General features: G+C 41.4%; 2 protein-coding genes across 2 annotated transcripts in view; one reads left to right on the top strand and one right to left on the bottom strand.

Annotated features, from left to right (window-relative positions):
* LOC117492337 (ras-related protein Rab-26-like) overlaps window positions 1-7,060 on the bottom strand; it is a 99,342-nt gene extending 92,282 nt beyond the window's left edge. Inside the window, exon 1 of the mRNA XM_034142526.1 lies at window positions 7,001-7,060. The gene's annotated coding sequence lies outside the window, so the exon portion shown is untranslated. The remainder of the gene's footprint in view (window positions 1-7,000) is intronic.
* Window positions 7,061-8,154: 1,094 nt separating this feature from the next.
* On the top strand, window positions 8,155-11,916 carry LOC117492335 (transcription factor Sox-8). Its single transcript, XM_034142521.1, has 3 exons — window positions 8,155-8,813; window positions 9,204-9,436; window positions 9,606-11,916. Exons 1-3 carry the CDS (start codon window positions 8,398-8,400, stop codon window positions 10,349-10,351), a joined length of 1,395 nt encoding a protein of 464 aa, XP_033998412.1. The 5' UTR covers window positions 8,155-8,397; the 3' UTR covers window positions 10,352-11,916.
* The last annotated feature ends 7,981 nt before the right edge of the window (window positions 11,917-19,897 follow it).

Below are 19,897 nucleotides of genomic sequence, written 5' to 3'. Positions count from 1 at the left end.
GTAGTGGAAATGAAATGTTTGGTAAAATTGAAAACAACCAAAAAACACGCTAAAGAGACTAGAGAGAGAGAGAACACGCACGTACACACACGCACTCACGCGCACTCACACGCACACAGACGCACACACAGTCCAAGGTGAGTGGAATCAAGTTTTGTTGATTTGATCTAGTACATATGTAATTTCATCTAAGCACTGATATTTGCCGGAGCTGAACAGAGTCACCAGTCAGTAGAGGTTAAATGCTCTGAACTTCACAAAAGGTGATCCTGTCACCCATACTGATCTGTTTCCCTAAATACAACACTGGGTTCTCGATTAAAGTGTCAGTCATTCAACAGAAACAACTTTAATAACTGGTCAGGGTTAGTATGAATACACAGCAGAAGGCAAGCTACTTCTAGGGAAGGTTAAATTCCTCTGTGAATGAGAAGTTCATACTCGGTGGTCGACTGAAAAGACTCTTTATATCCTTCTTGTAACAGAAGGACTTCCGTGGTCTCTTTTGTCCCCAGCTACACTCTGCACCTCTTTAAAGGGAACAGGAAGTGACCTTTGTGACCTTGGACTCCCACACCATGTGACATGTAGCTGTGCACCAACATGGCCAAAACTTCCCACAACCAAAAAAACTCAACACAATTAACCTGCTTTGATGACAGCCATGTTCAAGTGTGATTTTACTCTTGAGTGCTGTAAGAGATTTTAAATACATTTTTATAAAGAACCTGAAAACTAAAAAATGAGACTCTTTTTACTCTGTTGCTTTGCATGTCTGCAACAGTTGGAAATAGTGAAGTGATTACCAGGAAATACACTGTACCTAAAGCCAGTGGAAACAGTTAACAAGTGCTTCCTTCTTTCCCTGCCTAAGGCAAGTGATGTCTATTTGACAGTTGGTATAGAACCGATACAGCATTTTATGGATTACAAGTGTCAACTCAAAGAGGAGAATGACATATCCAGTTAATGCAGGTTGAAAAGCAAGGAAACTATAGCAGGAATACTTTAGGATAGAAAGATAACTCAATAGTCAATTGCTTTAGAAATGTAATCACGGGATTGTTTTAAGGTACACTGACTTGTTGAAGCCTCTGGCTGTTTTAATGACAATGCTAGTGTTGGCTTAACATGTTACATTGAAAAATGTCTTTGACTTATTAAATATTAAAAACTTTAAATGTAGTTATGTTACTCTACTAATTACTCAAAATTATTTGGTTACATGGCTCCACTCCTTTAAAACCTTTACACACAGCACATATCCTATATTGAACACATGGTAAACAAATAAAGAAAACATGAAAGTCTGGTTTACATTTGGGATGTGTTTACAGACCATCAACAGCTAGCTTAACGTTAGCACTGGAGAGGTCCAGCCCTTGTTGTGAGGCTGAGTTCATACATCCTCCACCTCTGAACAAAACTAGCTGATTCCTGAACGTACCAGTGGCTTCTTCTTCTTCTTCTTACAATGTTTTAGCCTTGGAGAATTCCAACAACAAACCACAACTTTTTACCACCAGAGGCCTGTACTACGAAGCTGGATTTTCGCTTAGCCGGCTAAATTCAGGGAAATCTCGGGCTTTCCGGTCCTACGACGCTGGTTCTCTTTTTAGCAGGCTAGATTTCCATGGTAACTTATGCTGAGCGGCAAACCTGCTCCGAAGCAGGTTAGGTGGCAGGCTAAGAGATCAACTCAGTGAAAGCACCGCCTGCTGACCAATCAGAGCTCCGTGTGCGGAGTTTAAAGCTATCAAGTCATATTACAGGATAGAGGAAATACAGAAAAACTGCCGTTGCAGGAAAGACAGCCGGCAAAAATCAACTGACTGTGTGAACGTGAAAATTAATAGAATATCCCCTCCCATCTTCAGAGCAATCTGACTATTATAATATTAGCGTTAAGAAAGCTTACTTAAATATCTGCCACGACATAAGTAACCGGATCAGAGTAACATTAGTACAGTCCGCGGCACTGTGAGTGCAGACGTCGATGTGTGCCATTATCATTCATATCATATCACATCATAATGTATCATATATTTCCTTATTTGAGTCAGCTTCTTGAGCCGTATCTGGCCGTGCAACACTCACAGTGTCACATACTGTATGCAGAAGTATTATTTTAAGCAACACATTAAGTTGACGAAACACTCGAGTCAAATGTAATTAAAGTCAGATCCACTCGTGTCTTAGACGGGGCAGTGATTTCATAAACCTGTTAATGTACGCATTCAAACACTTTTTCTTTTACCAGCTGTATTCACCTTGCAGGTGCAGCTATGTGGCTTTTATCCTGGATAAAGTGTTTAAGACATGGATGTTTAAAGTTTAACTTCTTCATATTTGACTAATATTAAAGTTCACTTTTCATTCAGGAAGTATGACGCGCTGCGCTGTCAGTACGCTTGTCCGTGTTTGAGATTGGTCGAATGCTCCAAATACCACCCCTTTCATGTGAACGTGCACCTAACTAGATAGGACACGGCTGGCTTGAGCGATCCACTTGATAACCGGCGTCGTAGTACAGTTTAGCGCCAGCGCGTATGTTTTGGCTTAGGCCAACCGGCTAACTCCAACATATCCAGGTTAAGTTGAACCAGCTTCGCAGTACAGGCCTCTGATAGATCACATAGCTCCTGAAAATGAAGATTAAAAAAAGATGCAGTTTTTACCATTTCATAGAGGATTTAGGGAATGCTACCCTGGCCCAGTTGATAAAGTGCAAGGCTAAGCAGAATTCCCATGGTGATGACATGTCAGGCAGCATGATTTCATTTGAGCCTTTTTGACAGAGATCTGAAGCAATGTGCTGAATATGTCTGTGCATGGTGCTAATCTCTGGATAATGTTGCGATGCTGGTTCCTCTAGTCCGTATCACAGACCCAGATGGGTGTTTATGGCATTACATGGATACGCTTTGACAAAAGACAGCATGTCATGAAGGAGCAAATGTTTTTTCTGCAACTTTGAACATTCCTAGTTCGCCTATGCATACATATATTGATGTATATAAATATATAACTATGTAAGCCCCATGTATAAAAAGTAAAGCTATATTTTTACTATACAGTAGGGGACATTCTCAAGCACTAACCAGTTTTTAAGTGTGCAGTAAAATAACCCCCATCAACCCATTTTTCCAGAGCTAAAGCATCATATAATATAATGCAACACAGATAATCAATCAAAACTTTATTACAGACTCAGGGTCCAGATAAAGATGATAATAACCCACTTGGACTCTTCATATGTTTGTCAGCAGGTGTGTTATGTATTTTACACTGCATTATCTGAATCAGATGTTACAGACAGGCTGGAGAGACAGACAGCTAACTGCTGCTCATAAACATTGAACGTTTTGGCTGGTACATTAAAAGCCTAATTGAAGAATTTGATCTACTTCACCAATTGTCTTTTTCATGGCTTATAAATGATCCTGTAAAATATGAATTGTACACAAGAGATTACTGTGCTGCTCTGTAAGCACTGCGCGCTCACTTGCTACACATTCCTTTTGTGTAAACATGTGTATGCACGTGCACATTCTGCTCATAAAATGGTACATAAAAATAAGCAGTGCAAATGGCTTTTTATTCTTGTTTTAATTATCTGCAAATAAAAACAATCCACCACAGTTATCTTAGCGCTGTGAGGCAACGCCAGACAAGTCTCTAAATAGTCTCTCTTGTGTGAAGCTGCCTCCCATTTCCCGTAAAGTCAAGGGGTGGGCTCTCTGTTCTCTCGCCGCCCCGTCCTAAATGTCTACATGTCCCGCACCATCTAATTCACAGGCAAATTAGGGAGATGATTTATGAGAATCAAGGATCAAAAAAGTAGACAATGTGGAAGACTGAGCACACCGCAAGTTTTATTCAGAACATATGCCGTGAAGATGAGAGGGAAGAGACACAGACAGAGGGAGTTGTAGATCAGAAAGTGTAAAACAAAAAGAGAACCCACATACACCCACGCTTCTCTTGGGACAACTTTGGGACAAGATACACCATGGGAAGTGTCATCCCTGCTGAACATCTTAGCATTTATGCTCTCGTACCAGGAGAAAAATAACCAAGAATAAACAAATAAATATGTCCCCTGCACATTGAATATGTAATGGAGGTCTGTTCTCCTCAATCAACCTTGAGCTCAACCTGCAGGCAACGTTCAAGCAGAACCTCTGTGTTAACAGCTGAAACTATTATGCATGTCAGAAATGTACGAACAATGTCATGGGAGTCACTACACAACTAAGATCAGTTTGCGGATCAAAGATTTACAGGAAAGCCTTGAGGAAACCAGAGAAAGATTTAACATGCCCCCCCCCCCCCCCCCCGACCTGCTACCACAACAGCTTCCAAAACCTCTCTGTCCATAATCTCTAGTTCACATGAACATACAGAACTATCACAAGCAAAACCGCTGCCTCAAAAAACAGTTTATATGTCAGGGAGAAAACACAGCAAATAATCTGGAAACACTTGAGCTCTTTTTATACCCTTGACGTTAAAAACGAGTGTGGCCGAAGGCCAAACACACCCTGAGACGTTTTGGACTAATTGTTTCCTTCAGTTTCTAACACTCCCCCTTCAATCTCTCAAAACTCCCTTCCTTCCCTCCTCACACTGCAAACCCTACCCTCCACCTCTCTGCTTCTACTAATAGGTTTAAATAAAACCTGCAATTGGTCCAGTAAACCCCTCATTATGGTGTTTTAATAGAATGAATTTAGGATGGTGCAGGGTCAGGGGTCAATGGGAGGTCCTAACAGACAGCAGCTGTCATGGGGGTTGGACTGTGATTAGAACCAGTGGAGTCAAACATCCCCGGGTCCTCGACCTCACTAAGTAGAAAACCTGGAAAATAGATCTGGCAGGGGACCAAAATGGAAAACATCCACCGTGCAACCTCCAGAGGGGAGGGTTGAGATGGGACAGAGAGGAGGAGCAGATACATCCATCACCGAGAGTCCGCTTTAATGTTTGAACCTGGCTGGAAAATCTTTCCAACTAAAGATGCAACACATCTCAGCCTATAAGTTCACCAAAGCTGTAGGAAAATAAGAGTTCTGTCAGTGCCTGGATCCTTGCCTTTCAGTTCAGTTTGCTGCTATGTACATTTTGCACTAATTACCTTCTTTCTGAGTGTGTGAAACCAAAGATGGACGTGGTCTGGTTGATGTGGTGCTGGGGTGAAATATGGCTTGTTAGCAGCCCAAGAGCTTGTTCCACATGTGGTCAGGCAGTGGTTGCGATGGTCTGGGTGAGAGGGAGGGCATGCCAGTCCTCCTGGTTCAGAACGTTTACACTGACTCAGTGAGCAATCAGGGAGATTAGAGACACTGGATTCCACAGTCGTTACTCATGTGGAAATTAGAAAATAAATCTATTGGATTCTGCTAAATGTATACATCATGCACCACCACATGAATATAAATATAGAATATATTTTTGTTGGATGCATAGCAGCAAATATTATTATTTTGTCATGGCCTTTATGCACTCCTCAATCAGTTCACATCTTGCCATAATATCTCAAACTTTTCTATACTGCGCAATGCTATGATCATTTAAGTTTCACTTTTTGACATACTTTGTCCGATAACTTGGCTCGAGTGAAGAAATGTGCCTAAATGTATTGAAACACAGAAGCAGAGACCAAAGGGGGAAAGATTCCTGTGTAATTGAATTGTGTATGCACATTAGAAGCCAGAGAGTATAATATACATGTGGTAGAGAAGTGACTAGGGCCCGGGAGAAATGGGCTAACATGCTACGGCCTGAGAAGAAAGGAAATCTGAAAAACTTTACCCTTGTTTTTTCTTTGAGTTCCATCTTACAAAAATATGAAAATTAGAACCTTCCTTCATTCTTTGGGAAACTTTAGGTTCATACGCGGTTACCTCCCCTCTGTTGCTCCTTCCTTTTCTAATCAAGCGCCCACAAGCTCTGGTCAGAGTTTCTCCCCACAATACAGGGAGGCATGAAGGGGGGAGGCTGGAGTCTGTTGAGTCTGTCTCCTTCTCTCAAACCAAGACTGTGTCCTAGTTACTTATTGACGGCAGCTGTCAATCACATTGGGCTCAACCTGATTTATCTCCAGCGTTATCGAAGTTTTAGGTTTGGTCCTTCTCTTAACAGTAGAATAAAACCCCAAATGGCTCAATAACACTTAACTTAATATTGAAATAATGTTTACAGATAATGCTTTATTTTGTCCAATAATTACAAAACAATAGAAGCACTATTTGTTGACACACTGGTTGGATTAATGTTGTTTTATCTGTTGATCTGGCTGTCGGCAGGAGACATGAACCCTGACGAAAGGTTTTCATGACATTTGGTGGGGAGACAGGACGTGAGGCAGGAACAGTTGATTGAGTTTAAATGGTGATTGAGAACAGGGATTACATGTGACACAAATAATTAGTTGCAAATCCAAAAGGAAAATTGTAAAAGGATCATTCAATTTGATTTATGATTAAGTGACAGGAATAATGTGTTAAAACAAATTGATAATTAGTGGTATGTTTATTCTCACAAGTTAATTGGGCGTATGATAATAAAATATATGCTCACATAACACATGCTTGAGTCTACATATTTGTCCTCTCTGACACATGCATGCACACACACAGTAAATACTTTTCCATGTGTTGGGACGAGAGGGAAGCCAGAGTCATTCATGTTTGACAACTAGCCGCTGTCCTGTCTGTCTGTTCACATACACACACTCTCACACAGACACACACATACTCTCACACACACACACACACCCACGTGCACTGAACTTGACCCAACCACGCTTTGACAGCAGCTGTTAGAAAGGCAGGCTGCTCCAGACTAGCCAAAGGATAATCTTTTTTTTGTGATAGAAATGTTATTTTGTATTACATACCCCTCTACAGACATGAAATACAATACATTCAAGTTGAAAGCTTTTTGCCTCCTACATTAAGCTTATTGTTAGAAAAAGCCAAACAAGGAAACGTCCTACCTTACTTTGGAAGCTGTTAGCTTTCTGTGCTGCATGTTAAAGCCACATTGTCATTATTTCCACACTCTCTTCTTCTCTCAGCCACCTGCAGTGTGCATGGAGCGGAGCAAACTGCCGTCCAGCACACACACACCTTGTCTTTTAACGGAGAGGCCAGTGATATAAATCATCCCACAATACATGAACACAAAGACACCTTTAACAAAGGCAGTGATTCCATCTACCCTCTTATCTCCGCCGCTCTATATATCTTTAGAGTCACAAAAAAAGCCTGTTTCAATAGTGAGACATTTACTTCCTCATGTGAACTTGGCATATTTATTAAAGCTATGAATGATTTGTCTCCTTGTTTTGTTATTGACACAAACATATCTTTTAGTTAAAAGTTGATTCAGTAATTAGAGTTTTTGTTTGGAGTCATGTTTGGATTGGACATAATATCAAACAATTAAATTGCCTAAAAATGTTGACATTACTAATTAATTAATTGATCAAACAGTGATTAATTCATTATTAAATATGGTATTGTAAGCAAAGAAAGAAATGCAGCCGTCAGTTTAACTAAAGAGAGGGGCGGATCATCCTGCCTCTTTGAGATAAAACTTACGTTAACTATTTATTTACTTTAATTTGCAACCCTGCTGCAAATTAGTTTATTATACATTTAGTTTGAACAACTAAAATGCATACAGATAACAAAAACCTGAATATCAATCTTTACTTTAGTCTTTTTTTGTGGTTGATTTTTGGTTTGCATTGGATGTTAAAGCTTAACATTCCTCTATACAAAACTAGTTGTGATTGAGTTATTGAATTTAACAAACTTATATATGTTGTCTTCTGCATATAAGATATAATATGTTTGCTTTTGTTGTATTAATTATATAACAAATAATTAACATTCAGAGGGTTTGTTCTTATAGCATTATATAATTGTTTGTCATACATGTAACATGTGCAACTTTAGTCAAATCAGAACAATGTCACAAATGTAAAAAAAGAAAAGAAAATAATTATTATAATGAAGCCCACATTAAAGATTGAACCAATGGGGGAAAGTGATGATTTGGTCCAGCCAATCCTAGGAGATGGGTGGAGTGACGATTTTATAACTCCAACTCAAGTTGCTGTAGCGTGCTGCTCCTCAGCTCATATTGTGGACCACAACTTTCACGACAGCACCTCCCATGACAGCATAGGAAAACAAGGCTGACGAAGACAAACAAACAGGGAAGCAGAAGCAAAACAACGGACTCTTATTCAGTGAAATTGTTTAAAGGAATTTACTGTGGCGCACCGTGCGTAAAAGGCGCACTGGCCACTCTGCTGCGCGCTTCCCTACAGTGGTAACATTTGATTTTTGTGTTCACTGAAGATTGTCGGATTTGTAACAGATAATGTTAAAAATGACCGAGGAGCATGAGAAGTGTGGAAGCGACCAGCCGTGTAGTCCATCGGGCACAAACAGCTCCATGTCCCAGGACGACTCCGACTCCGATGCTCCGTCCTCACCGACGGGCTCTGACGGCCGAGGGTCCCTGATCGCCGGTTTGGGCAAGAAACTGGACCCGGAGGAGGACGACCGGTTCCCAGCCTGCATACGGGACGCCGTGTCTCAGGTCCTCAAAGGATACGACTGGTCCCTGGTGCCCATGCCTGCGAGGGGGAACGGATCTCTGAAGAATAAACCTCACGTCAAGAGACCCATGAATGCCTTCATGGTCTGGGCGCAAGCGGCCCGCAGAAAGCTGGCGGATCAGTATCCTCACCTGCACAACGCCGAACTGAGCAAAACTCTGGGGAAACTGTGGCGGTAAGGACACGTTTTTATTTAATTAAAAGAGAAATGCAGGGTTATATAGCGTGTACAATACAATTATTAAAAGTACAAATATCAGTACACTTAAAGTGTATGGCTGCTGAATGGGACATGGAGACAGTCATTTCATGATAATTGTATTCATTTACAGCTTTGGCAATTATATACAAATATAGTTTCAAATAACTAAAAAGAAAGCTTTGATTTTTAATGTAATTATTTTTGAAGAAATAATGAAAGCAACATTGGCATTTTCTTATAGCTTCTTTACAAAAAAAATAAAAGCTTTTGAAATAATTTGGGCCCTCTCTCAATTTTATCTTTTTATTTCTGATTTGTTTGACTGCAGACATTTTAATGTTTTATGATTTTCTTCCACTATAGTTTGCTCTCAGAAGGGGAGAAGAGGCCATTTGTAGATGAAGCCGAGAGGCTCCGAGTTCAGCACAAGAAAGATCATCCAGACTACAAGTACCAGCCACGGCGACGGAAGAATATGAAACCAGGCCAGAGCGACTCAGACTCAGGAGCTGATCTGGCTCATCACATGTATAAAGCTGAGCCGGGGCTGGGACTGGGAGGGATGACTGATGGACACCACCACCCTGAACATGCAGGTATATTGTCAAATTGAATAGATGAGAAAATAAGAAAATATATACAACTAGTTTGTGATGTTTATTTAAGAAAGTCATTAAATTAGGCTGCTGAAATCTTTTTGAAAAATGTAGTTTTTGCAGTGATGAATCCTTAATTTTAAAAAGGTACATTCTTTTTTTCCCCCAGGTCAGCCTCATGGTCCCCCTACTCCACCCACTACTCCCAAAACAGAGCTGCACCATGGGTTGAAGCAGGATCTGAAACATGAAGGCCGTCGTCTAGTTGACAGCAACAGGCAAAACATCGACTTCAGCAACGTAGACATCTCTGAGCTCAGCACCGATGTCATCAGCAACATGGAGACCTTCGACGTGCACGAGTTTGACCAGTACCTCCCCCTCAACGGCCACGCCTCAGGCCCCTCCACCCTGCCTTCAGACCACAGCCACGGGCAGGCTCCAGCACCTGGGGGCTCTTACACTTCCTCATACAGTCACGCAGGCATCAACGGGTCAGTGTGGAGCCGCAAGAGCACCATGTCCTCCTCCAATGCGTCCGCCAGCGACGCGGGCCAGCACCGGCTCCATATTAAAACAGAGCAACTGAGCCCCAGTCACTACAGCGAGCACTCTCACGGGTCACCCTCTCACTCCGAGTACGGCTCCTACAGCAGCCAGGCCTGTGTCACCTCGGCCACATCAGCTGCAGCCTCTTTCCCCAGCTCCCAGTGTGACTATACTGACCTCCAGAGCTCCAACTATTACAACCCTTACTCTGGCTACCCCTCTAGCCTCTACCAGTACCCCTACTTCCACTCATCCAGGCGGCCCTATGGTAGCCCCATCCTCAACAGCCTGTCCATGGCTCCGGCCCACAGCCCCTCTGCCCCCAGCTGGGACCAGCCCGTCTACACCACGCTGTCTCGACCTTGAGGTGCCAAGAAACAGTCGGTTCCACCACAGACTCATTCAGATTGATGCACTACTAATGAAGGAAGTAAGGAGCAGGTGGCAAGTTTGTGTAGTAGGCTACCTGTGACCATTTAAACGTGAAACAAGAAAAAAAAAAAAGTGCCTGCTGATTTTATACAAAGTTTTATCGCTGCAATTAAAACACAGACTTTTTACACAAAGACAATTGTGTTGATGGCGAGCCAAAATTCCTCCATGAGGACATGTCGCCTACGCCTACATCCTGTACATCCCCCATCTTTTCAAGTTTAAGATTGCACGCGTGTGCACTCTTGAGGTAAAGCAAAGGCCTGCCACTGAGTTGTGTAGGAGAGAAACCGTTTGGCTCGATTCCGTTGTGAAGCAGATGGAGAAGCAGATACATAGGAGAACGTACATGGGAAACGTTATGTGAATTTGCAGTCAGATTTACAATAATGGCCAGAGATATATATCACAGCCATTCGCATCAGTCTTAACTAAATGGCTCATATGAATCTATAAGTGTCATTTTGGCATAAAAGTCTTATATGTATTTATGTTTATGCATTATTGTTTTTTTCCGTTTTTAGGTAGATAAACACATGTAATGTGGGTTTGGTTATTTACAGTACAGTTTGGCTTTTAATGAAATCAAGGTATATGAAGTAAAGGACGATACAAGTACAATACTTATTTTCAATATCATTCCATTAAAGACCAATTTACATTAACATCTCATTCCAAGTTACAAGAAAACAGATCTGGACCAACAGTCTTACGCGGGACACAACAGGTGTCTGAACGCTACGCTTGGCAAATTGCGATTAGTCATGATCTAGGGTTAAAGGAAATGGGGTAAAATAACACCACACACTCTGAGTGACATGTCAGCTGGACCTCCTGTATACACGGATGGACAGCACACGGATATGTGTACTTAAATGCATCTGTGTGTGTGTGTGCGTGTGCGGGCGCGCGTTTGTGTGTGAGGGTGCATCGTGGGATAAATTACTTTTGTACGTGTGAGCCATTTTCTTGGGAAAAATAAACATATCCCACGACTTAAACAATTTGTTACTGAATCGTTGAATTGATCCGTTCCTCAAAGAAGTCTTTAGGTAAATTAGGTGTGTGAGTATTTGACCATATTTATCTAATCAACCATCAAGTGCCAACTTACTGCTGCAGTCTCGCGCAAAACGTTGTTGTGCCTTCTAATGCTTATTGTCAGTATTTCAATATGAAATTGAATTATTAACAAACTTCAGGCAGCACACAATCAGTAATCGCCACCAGGGATTCCGACAGTTAACCTGCTCCTGATTATATCCTTAATTTGATATCATTCCTTACAGCCTTGGTTTGTAATGTTCTGTGAGAAATATATGGAGCATCGGGCTCCAGGTTTATCCACAGAACTGTGTTTTGTATATTATTCTGGTGTATAATTTTGAGAAAGGCTTTGAAAATTATTGTTGTTCTATTAACTAGTTTCATTCACACATGCACAGCTAACCCCTTTGCTGGCCTTTTTCTTTTTTAAATAAAAAGATTTGTTTTCTTGATATTTGTCTTTGTCATTCTTATTGCATCCATATTCAAGTTACCTTGTATATTTATATATTGAGGAACAATTTGTGAAAAATATTGAACTAAATAAATGGGGTAATATTTATGCATCGTTTTCCTTTGCGCTGGATACCAGCTTGTCTGACATCTGTACTGTAAGCTACAGCTGTGAGGGTTAGTGACAATCATTCTCAGTTTTCCAAAGTGACAGAAATTAAATCTTCTAAGTAAATTCAATTGTAGGCTGCTCAAATTAGATAGACATTGAAATCTATCAAGTACTTTTGCAAAATATGCTTAAGTATTCTGCTGCTGTAGAGCTCATACACTTATCAAGGAATAGTTTTTTCATAAATGTACAGGCGTTGAAATAAAACGGACACATGTTGCACCTTCTGACCAGAGTAGACACTTTATATCTGGCTATATAAATATATAAATATATATAAACCAGAATATTAAGTTCAGATTTTTTCGTTAAAACACTGACAAGAGAGGAATGAGGAGAGATCCCATCTCCTCCGGTCAGGCGGGTAGAATGCTCAAGTTGGCCCTGGCATGCATGCCAAGCAGCCGTCCTTAACCAGCCCAGGGAGAAGCCAAGTGCCAGGGCCTCGCTGCTGAATTTTAATGATTCATTATGCTGTGGAGGGGCCCCATTGTGTCCCTTTATCCGGAGAGCTAGAAAGGAATTAATTGGACAGAAAATGGAAGGGCAAGGGGAACTGACAAGCCATTAAGAGGGTGCTGAATGGACGATTAGATGCACATGGGGGAGGATTTCCCCCCCCCCTCGCTCTCTGATATCACAGCGCTTCACAAACAAAAAAATCAACAAGAACAACCACAATGACCACCAAACTGTAGAAATCATATCAGCGCACATAATCTGTAGATAATAAAAGAAGATAATACCACAGCAGATGGGGTGTGGGTGGCTCAAGAACGACTTGTTGTTTTCTTCCCTCAAAGTCTTTTTTTCTTCCCCAGTGTTTGCCAAATACTTTCAGGAGGAACTCTTGAGAAAGAACAGGAGTGAATAAAAGTGAGGCAAAAAGGCTCTTCAGGGTGCTTGGATCCTGTTTCCCTGGAACTTGTCCACAGTTTCTGATTGGGCCTCTTGAAAGCCCTACTGTAAATAGCCAAGAAGAAAAAAGGAACTAGAATGGAGGTACTTCACTGAGTTACATCAGCACAGTATACTGAATGAATGAAGGAATGAATGAACATTTTTACACGGCAGTTTCCAACTTTTCCTGAGAGGGCTGAGCATTTGAAGACAGAAAGTCACATTGGGTACAACCATGAAGCACCATACAGAAGATGCTTCCGTCTCCCTCCCCCACTCGCATATATGTAGAAATTGGAAATGAAATGTAATTTACAGTCATTGTAACAATGCAGCACTGAGGCTGTGCTACATTCCAGCTGTCACAGTTATTGTTTATGGAGGAAGGGCGTTATTGGCCAAAGTGCGAGTCGTGGTCTCGGACCCAGAGGACATGGGGGGGGGGGGGGGGGGGGGGGGGGGGGGGTGACCGAGACGAGATGAACCCAGGGAAACTGGTGCTTAGACCACCTGACCACATCCCATTGTTAGGAGCAGGATAACTCGCCTGGTAATAGTCTCATCCTGTTTAATGAGCCTGGCTGACTCAGGGCTCGTTTCGGGGAAAAAGAGGGTGCTGGGAACTGTGAAAACTCTGAGAACGCAAGGCTGATTTGCAAGTGAAATGAAGTGAACATAAAACATGGTTATTGCTTGCCACTGAATCTGCTCTCTCTTTTAAGTTTTCCAAGACATTACAGCCGATATCCCATAACTGATGGAATGTGTGTGTATCTGAAGAAGTAGAAAATATGTAAGTAAATGAGGAAATAAGTTCGATAACAGATGTAGTAATGATGGTGTGAATGTTTTAATCAGTAAGTACTATATCACACTTCCAGACACATGCCTTTGGCACTAGAGATGTTCTCCTAGTTTATTTTACTGTGAAATGTCACCAATTTGCAAGTAATATTGTGATTAAAATGTTTGCATTTGGAACCTTAACAACGTATAATAAAATGCCAAGTTATATTCTTTTTTTTTTTTTAAATCTGCTCCTTCCAAAGCAAACACGTTCAACTGGAAACCGCTCCGCCCAACTAAATGACTTCCTGAGCCTTATTTTGCCTCGTTTCCATGTTCCTGTTACCAAATAAAGTAGTCATTTATATTATTGGTGTCTCCTGTACATTTGCTGGTATGACCAGGCCAAGCAAAATAAAGAAGCAGACAGGACCGACATTGCCTTCCCCGAATTCCTCACGGATGGGCCGTCACAGAAAAGAAGGAAAGGAAACAGCTAGCTCCTCCAAGGTAACCTAAGATTACCTACATCTACCGGTTCCTGGGAAGACCTAATGCTAATTTAAATCAGTTTAGCTACTGAAACAGAAAAGTGTATAAGAAGAAACATTGAAGTGTTGAGAAGTCCAAACAATAACGGTTTAGTTAATGACTATAAAGTTACAGTTTGTTTGTACTTTAAGGATTGAAATAGTTCTTGGTAAATCAAGGGGGATCAATAAATAAAGCTCTTTGAAACTTTGTAATCAGAAAAACTAAAATCTGGTGCTTCAATCAGGCATGGAAAACAAATACCATTTTCAAGTAAATCTGTCCCAATGGAGCCCCTGATTATTGTTGTTTACTGAAAAGATAATCAGACCTGGGTCTAAAACTTTTGCAAATGATTCTCAGTGTCTCTTTAAACCTGCTCAGCATGCCAGATGGGGGGGGGGGATTACTGCACCACGGAGAGTCAGAGTGTCAGTTTACTTTAACTAATATTTTGATTAATGAAATGTTCTGGCCCTTGTCAGAAAATTCGTATTTGATAAAAAAATGTAACAAAAATCACTCACTCACTCACACTTTACTCAAATAAAAATGTGGATATTGTTTGAAAATAAATGAATATTTTACCAAGTGGGGTTTATCGTGACTGTACATTTGTGATGGTGGGGAAACAAAATGCCACCACAGGTGCAGTGTTGCAAAAAAATGTTTTTAAGGAGAAAAGCAATTTGAAAAATACATCAAATATTTGACATCTGGTCATGTTCTGTTCTCTGAACAGTTGTCCACAGTCTTTCACTATCTTTTTTCATTTGTTCTCTCCTTTTCACTTTTTCTTGGCACATCTCAATTGTGAATGGGGTGGCAACATAGCTGCTCATCTTCTTTCCACAGCTTTAAGACTTGTTGATTAGTAACTAGGGCTGTGTTTTCATTGTCACAGCTTTCTGCTTTTGTTGAACTGTGGCACGGTTCCATAGTCATGTACTTTCTCCATCTTAACTTGAAGTTGTCTCATCTCAACCTTATTCTCTTCACACTTCCTTTCTCTCTACTAATCACACCTTGACTTTACTGTCCTTTTTTTGTCACACTGAGACATTGAATGATTGACAGTTAACATAACATTTCTTTGTCCCCTTTTAAATTCAAAATACAAAAGGAGTAGATTTTAGTCAAATGAAAAAATATCCAGATCCGCATGTATTTGAAAATGTGCAAGTTGGTGAGGTGGTAAGAGAATAGAAGAATAGAATATATATTTATTTGTCATCATACAAAGTAGTGAGAGGCCACCATTTATCTTAATATGACAATTTGTTTTTACAATGACTGTAATTTAAGGTTCCCAAATCATTATTTCAAAATAAGGTAATCCAGCATATGACCCCCCCTTTACACACACACACACTCACATTGTTACCCTGCCCCACAGCCACCAGCACCCACACAAGTTGCACTCCTACATCACCGATGACACAAGGGAGAGAGAGAGAGAGGAACTGTGAGAATGTGGAGTGTGGGAGGAACATTAAACTCTTCTTCTGATGCACAGAGGTAGTAGAGGAAGAGACTACAAGATAATATATCATAAAAGGGAAGAGAAGTCAACAGAATATGATGAAGAAAAGACATCTCTCCTTTAATTCTCTTGTGTGCGGAGCTTCTTGGCAGAATGTGCGGCAGGGACAGCAGGACCAGAGTTTTAAACGTAGCTCAGTGTTGGCAGAGCCGTGTGTGAGCGCTCTCTGTGGGAGCACCAAATCTTGTCGCCCAGCGAAACATGGCATTTTAGACAAAACAGCAGAATCCATGAAAACCCATTTACCCTGCTATTGTGTAAATACCCCACCGGCCTGCGGTTGGATTCTCTCTGCTTACTAGATTCATTCTCACAAGCCTGTATACTGTAGTGCCATGAGGAATGCATTTTAAAACCTTGTCTAGGATGCCACACTTTCTCTGGTTTCTGGGTAGTACTAAAACGGACAGTACACCGCAACATATTAGGTGACCAATGCAATATTTGTTTAATACGCATATGATCAGCAACACATGTATATCCTCTCACACTTGATATCTTTTGTGGTATGACAAAGAGCAGGGGATAGGGGGAGAGGGGGAAAGGGAGAAAATAGGGAAGAGTTTATTCTCCCATGTGGTTTTGGCCCGTTCTGATGGGCCTGGAGCAACGCCAGTCTATCCCTGGTCCAGCCTTTGATATGGATGGAGTTCATTATGTAACTGAATCTATTGTCAAAGAATAAAACAATATGGGGCCAGCAGCGGAGGTGTGTGTGTGTTTTTAGGCCAGAGAGGACCTAAAAAGCAATCGGCTAAGGGGCATTTTCACAACCCGTCCTCATCAAAGAGAAGACGCTGTCAAACTCTCCTGAACCATACTTTGGCATCTCCTAAAAGGTTTCTTACATCCTAGTTGTAGCGTAATGTGTTACAGCATTTTCTAAATCTTTCAAGAACTAATTCACAGTTTTTTCCTCCTGTTTTCACTCCTTTTTCTTTTTGCATTCACACATCAGTAAAGAAAGCCTAATCGTAATTTCAGCAGTTGTTGCCACCTTCCAAATGTGTAGCAGCAAACGGATATGACCCTGCTCACCTCCTCCCTGCTGTTTACTTATTACAGAACACAAAACTATCAACATTTTAGACTCAACACCAAACCCAAGAACTTGATCAGGCTGCATTCAGTCAAAAAGACAATCACAACAGTACCACAACAAACACAAATAGAGAAAAGCAACCATGACACTTGCTTTCCCCCACGTTCTCTGCCTTCTCCTTCTCCTGCTACAGTGAGACCCCCATTTTTCTGTGGCCTCGGCTAGGCTGGGGAGCTGGGGTCTGTGCCTGGTTGTGAGAGGAAGCCTAAACCTTTTAGTGGTCTGCTGAGTTCATTACAGCTGAGCTATGGTGAGAGCAACAAACCTCAGTGTGGTTTCAAAGGTCACCCACTGCACAATGCTCTGGCGCCTTCAACCCGCCACTGGGTCCCTGACCGTCGCATGCTCTCGAGGAGACAGGGGGGGACATATAGACCCTGAACGTGTGGCTTTAGGACATTGAAACAGTGTTTGATGTCACCGCTGTGCTGGAGATCAGCAGTTTGATTTGACTTGCAGCAGCTAAATGCTGCTCAATGCAAATGGGTGCACCAAGTTATATTTGGACCAGCAGAAGCTGATGATAGTTTGAATAAATGGAAATTAGAGCAGCGTATTTGCTGTTTGAAGGCAAGATATTAGAGTGTAAAAGATAAAGCATGCACAAACTTTACAGCCCTTTTAACTTGTTGCCAACCACCACACCAAATTTGGTATTTGCAAAGTGCATGACGTGAGAGGGAAGCGATGACTCAGTGAAGATGAATGGTCAAAGGTGGAGTTTGTGTCTGGAAGGGTCAACCTTGACCACAAACAGCCAGTAATACAATACATGGAATAAGACTGAAGTCTGTGGTTTCAAATCCTGCTTTCTCTACTCCATATTCTTAAAGGTAATGTTTTGCTTGGTCCTGCGCCATCATTTTTTCCCACGTCAAGAATCAACCTGACAACAGTCCGTGCTCAGGGACAATTATGTTCATGATATTTCATAGAGAAGCAACAACGATGTTTGACAGCACTATGTTGACTTTTCAGGAAGTCCAGGAATAAGCATAATGCTCAGCATTCAGTAAGGACACCCACAGTCAAAACGCCAAAAAGTAAAACGGCCTGGTTTGGGTTCAAAATCAACAAAGCCTATGATCCAATATGTGTGCTTACTGTAAATAGCCTTTAACCAGCTTACTGGATGCGTAATCATAAATAAAAACTCTCAATAAAAAGATTAAATAAAACAATTTAAATTGTGCATGCCTGGTTCATGCTGGATGCTTAAATGTCCTCATAAAAAGTCCCTCTTACAAGTCTCTCCCCAGTTCTCAGCCAAGAGTCAAAAGAAAAGTCCAACTAACTTCCAGTCACTTGTGTCAAACCAGCAAGCTGCATCACACAAAAAGAAACAACTGTAGACAAAATAAATCAACAGTTATCGCAACTATGATGTCATATTGTTATGAAGTAATGGCAGTGTCAAGTTTTAAAATCTGAGACAAACACATGAGAGGACAGAGGGAAGACGGAGCTGCATGGCTGCAGGAAGGCTGACGTATAGAACCTCACCGGGTCCAGAATAACAGACTAACTGTTCACTGTAGCAGCTAATGAGCTTGAACTCTGACTCGTGGCTAGGTAGGCGGCCTGGTGCCCCTGTACTGCCTGACTGTTTTTATGGTTTAGGCTGAAGGGAACATATTTCGACTTTCCAGAGAACAAGAGAGAATATATGTTGCTACAGAGTTTACTATTACTCCTATTTCAGACATGTAGCCTGAAGTACGTAACAACAGAAGTCCATGATTTTAAATGATCTGAAAGAACGCTTGTTCTTTTCTCCGTCCCTGTTCAACTTTGTTCTAATTCAATCCGGATCTCTTTGTATTGAGTTAGAAATGCTATCATTATCTCGTCTCTGTCTCTGCCAAATAACAAAATACATGCAAATATACATGCACAGCCAGACAGGTCGCTAGCATTTCACTTCCTGGCCGTGTTCAAGTGGGGTAGAATGGTGTGCAGGGATTAAATGATCAAACGGGAGAACTGATCCGTGGTAAGGGAGGACTGCTTTTTTTTAATAAAACAGATCTTTCACTGCTTCACGGTGTGATATCCCTGAGAAGAGGTGCTCTCCCTGCTGCAGGGGAGAGAGACGGCACAGGGCAAACAGATGGGCCGGCTAACTGGTGAGGGTTACTGGAGGTCAGAAATCCACTAAGTAAGAGGTTCTCTCACACAGGTTATCTGTATTGCAGTTTAGGCAGAAGAAATAAAGGCGTTTATAACAACATCTCAACTACAGCACACGTGTTGCCTGTATTGTGCTTAATGGCATGAGTAAATAGAACAGAAATACATAATGTATTAGATACATCTTGCTCTGACAGTCCCCCCCTAAAATAAAGGTCTGAAAATCCTACATCTAATTCTTGTCATTGTTTTGTTTAGCTTTTTTGATTAGCCTTCATAATCGCACTTGGGATGTTATTCTCACCAACACAATGCTTTTTTACGAAAAAGTAACTTATAACTGAATCTTAGCTCTGTAAACTACATTTCACTTTGGTGAAGCTGACTTTATTTATGCTGCTGGTTGTGGTTACTCAGGAATTCTTTCTTTTCTTATTTCTCATTTTCCCATCAGTCTTGACACTTTCCTCTCTTTCTCAGCTTTGCTTTCCTTCCTCTGCAATTAGAGGGTGCATATGCATGGTAGTGTGTGTGTCTGCGTGCGTGTGTGTAAGCCTGCCTGCACACATGTAAATGTAGCCGCTCTCCCAGGATAGGACTAATCCCGGGGTGGCAGGAGAGCAGGGGGAGCCAGCACATGTGCAAATCTTTCAACTGCGGTTTGCGATGTTTAGTCTTGCTTCGTCAGCACTTCTTGAATCACGTCCAGAAAAGCTTTCAATCGCCCATAATTCTAGACTCCCTCTGCATCCTAAAGCCCAATCAAACTCTCTGCCCAGAGGACTTCCCCATCACAAGATGAAAAAAATAACTAAA

Source organism: Trematomus bernacchii, unplaced genomic scaffold (genome assembly GCF_902827165.1).
Source record: "Trematomus bernacchii unplaced genomic scaffold, fTreBer1.1, whole genome shotgun sequence".
In the NCBI taxonomy this organism is placed as follows: domain Eukaryota; kingdom Metazoa; phylum Chordata; class Actinopteri; order Perciformes; family Nototheniidae; genus Trematomus; species Trematomus bernacchii.
The sequence above is the reverse complement of the archived record's forward strand: the minus strand, read 5'-3'. Positions and strand labels throughout refer to the sequence as shown.

Coding starts and splice junctions, on each gene's coding strand:
- LOC117492335 (XM_034142521.1), top strand. CDS start 8,398: ATGTTAAAAATGACCGAGGAGCATGAGAAGTGTGGAAGCGACCAGCCG. Junction 8,814..9,203: donor ACTCTGGGGAAACTGTGGCG/GTAAGGACACGT, acceptor CTTCCACTATAG/TTTGCTCTCAGAAGGGGAGA. Junction 9,437..9,605: donor CCACCACCCTGAACATGCAG/GTATATTGTCAA, acceptor TTTTTCCCCCAG/GTCAGCCTCATGGTCCCCCT.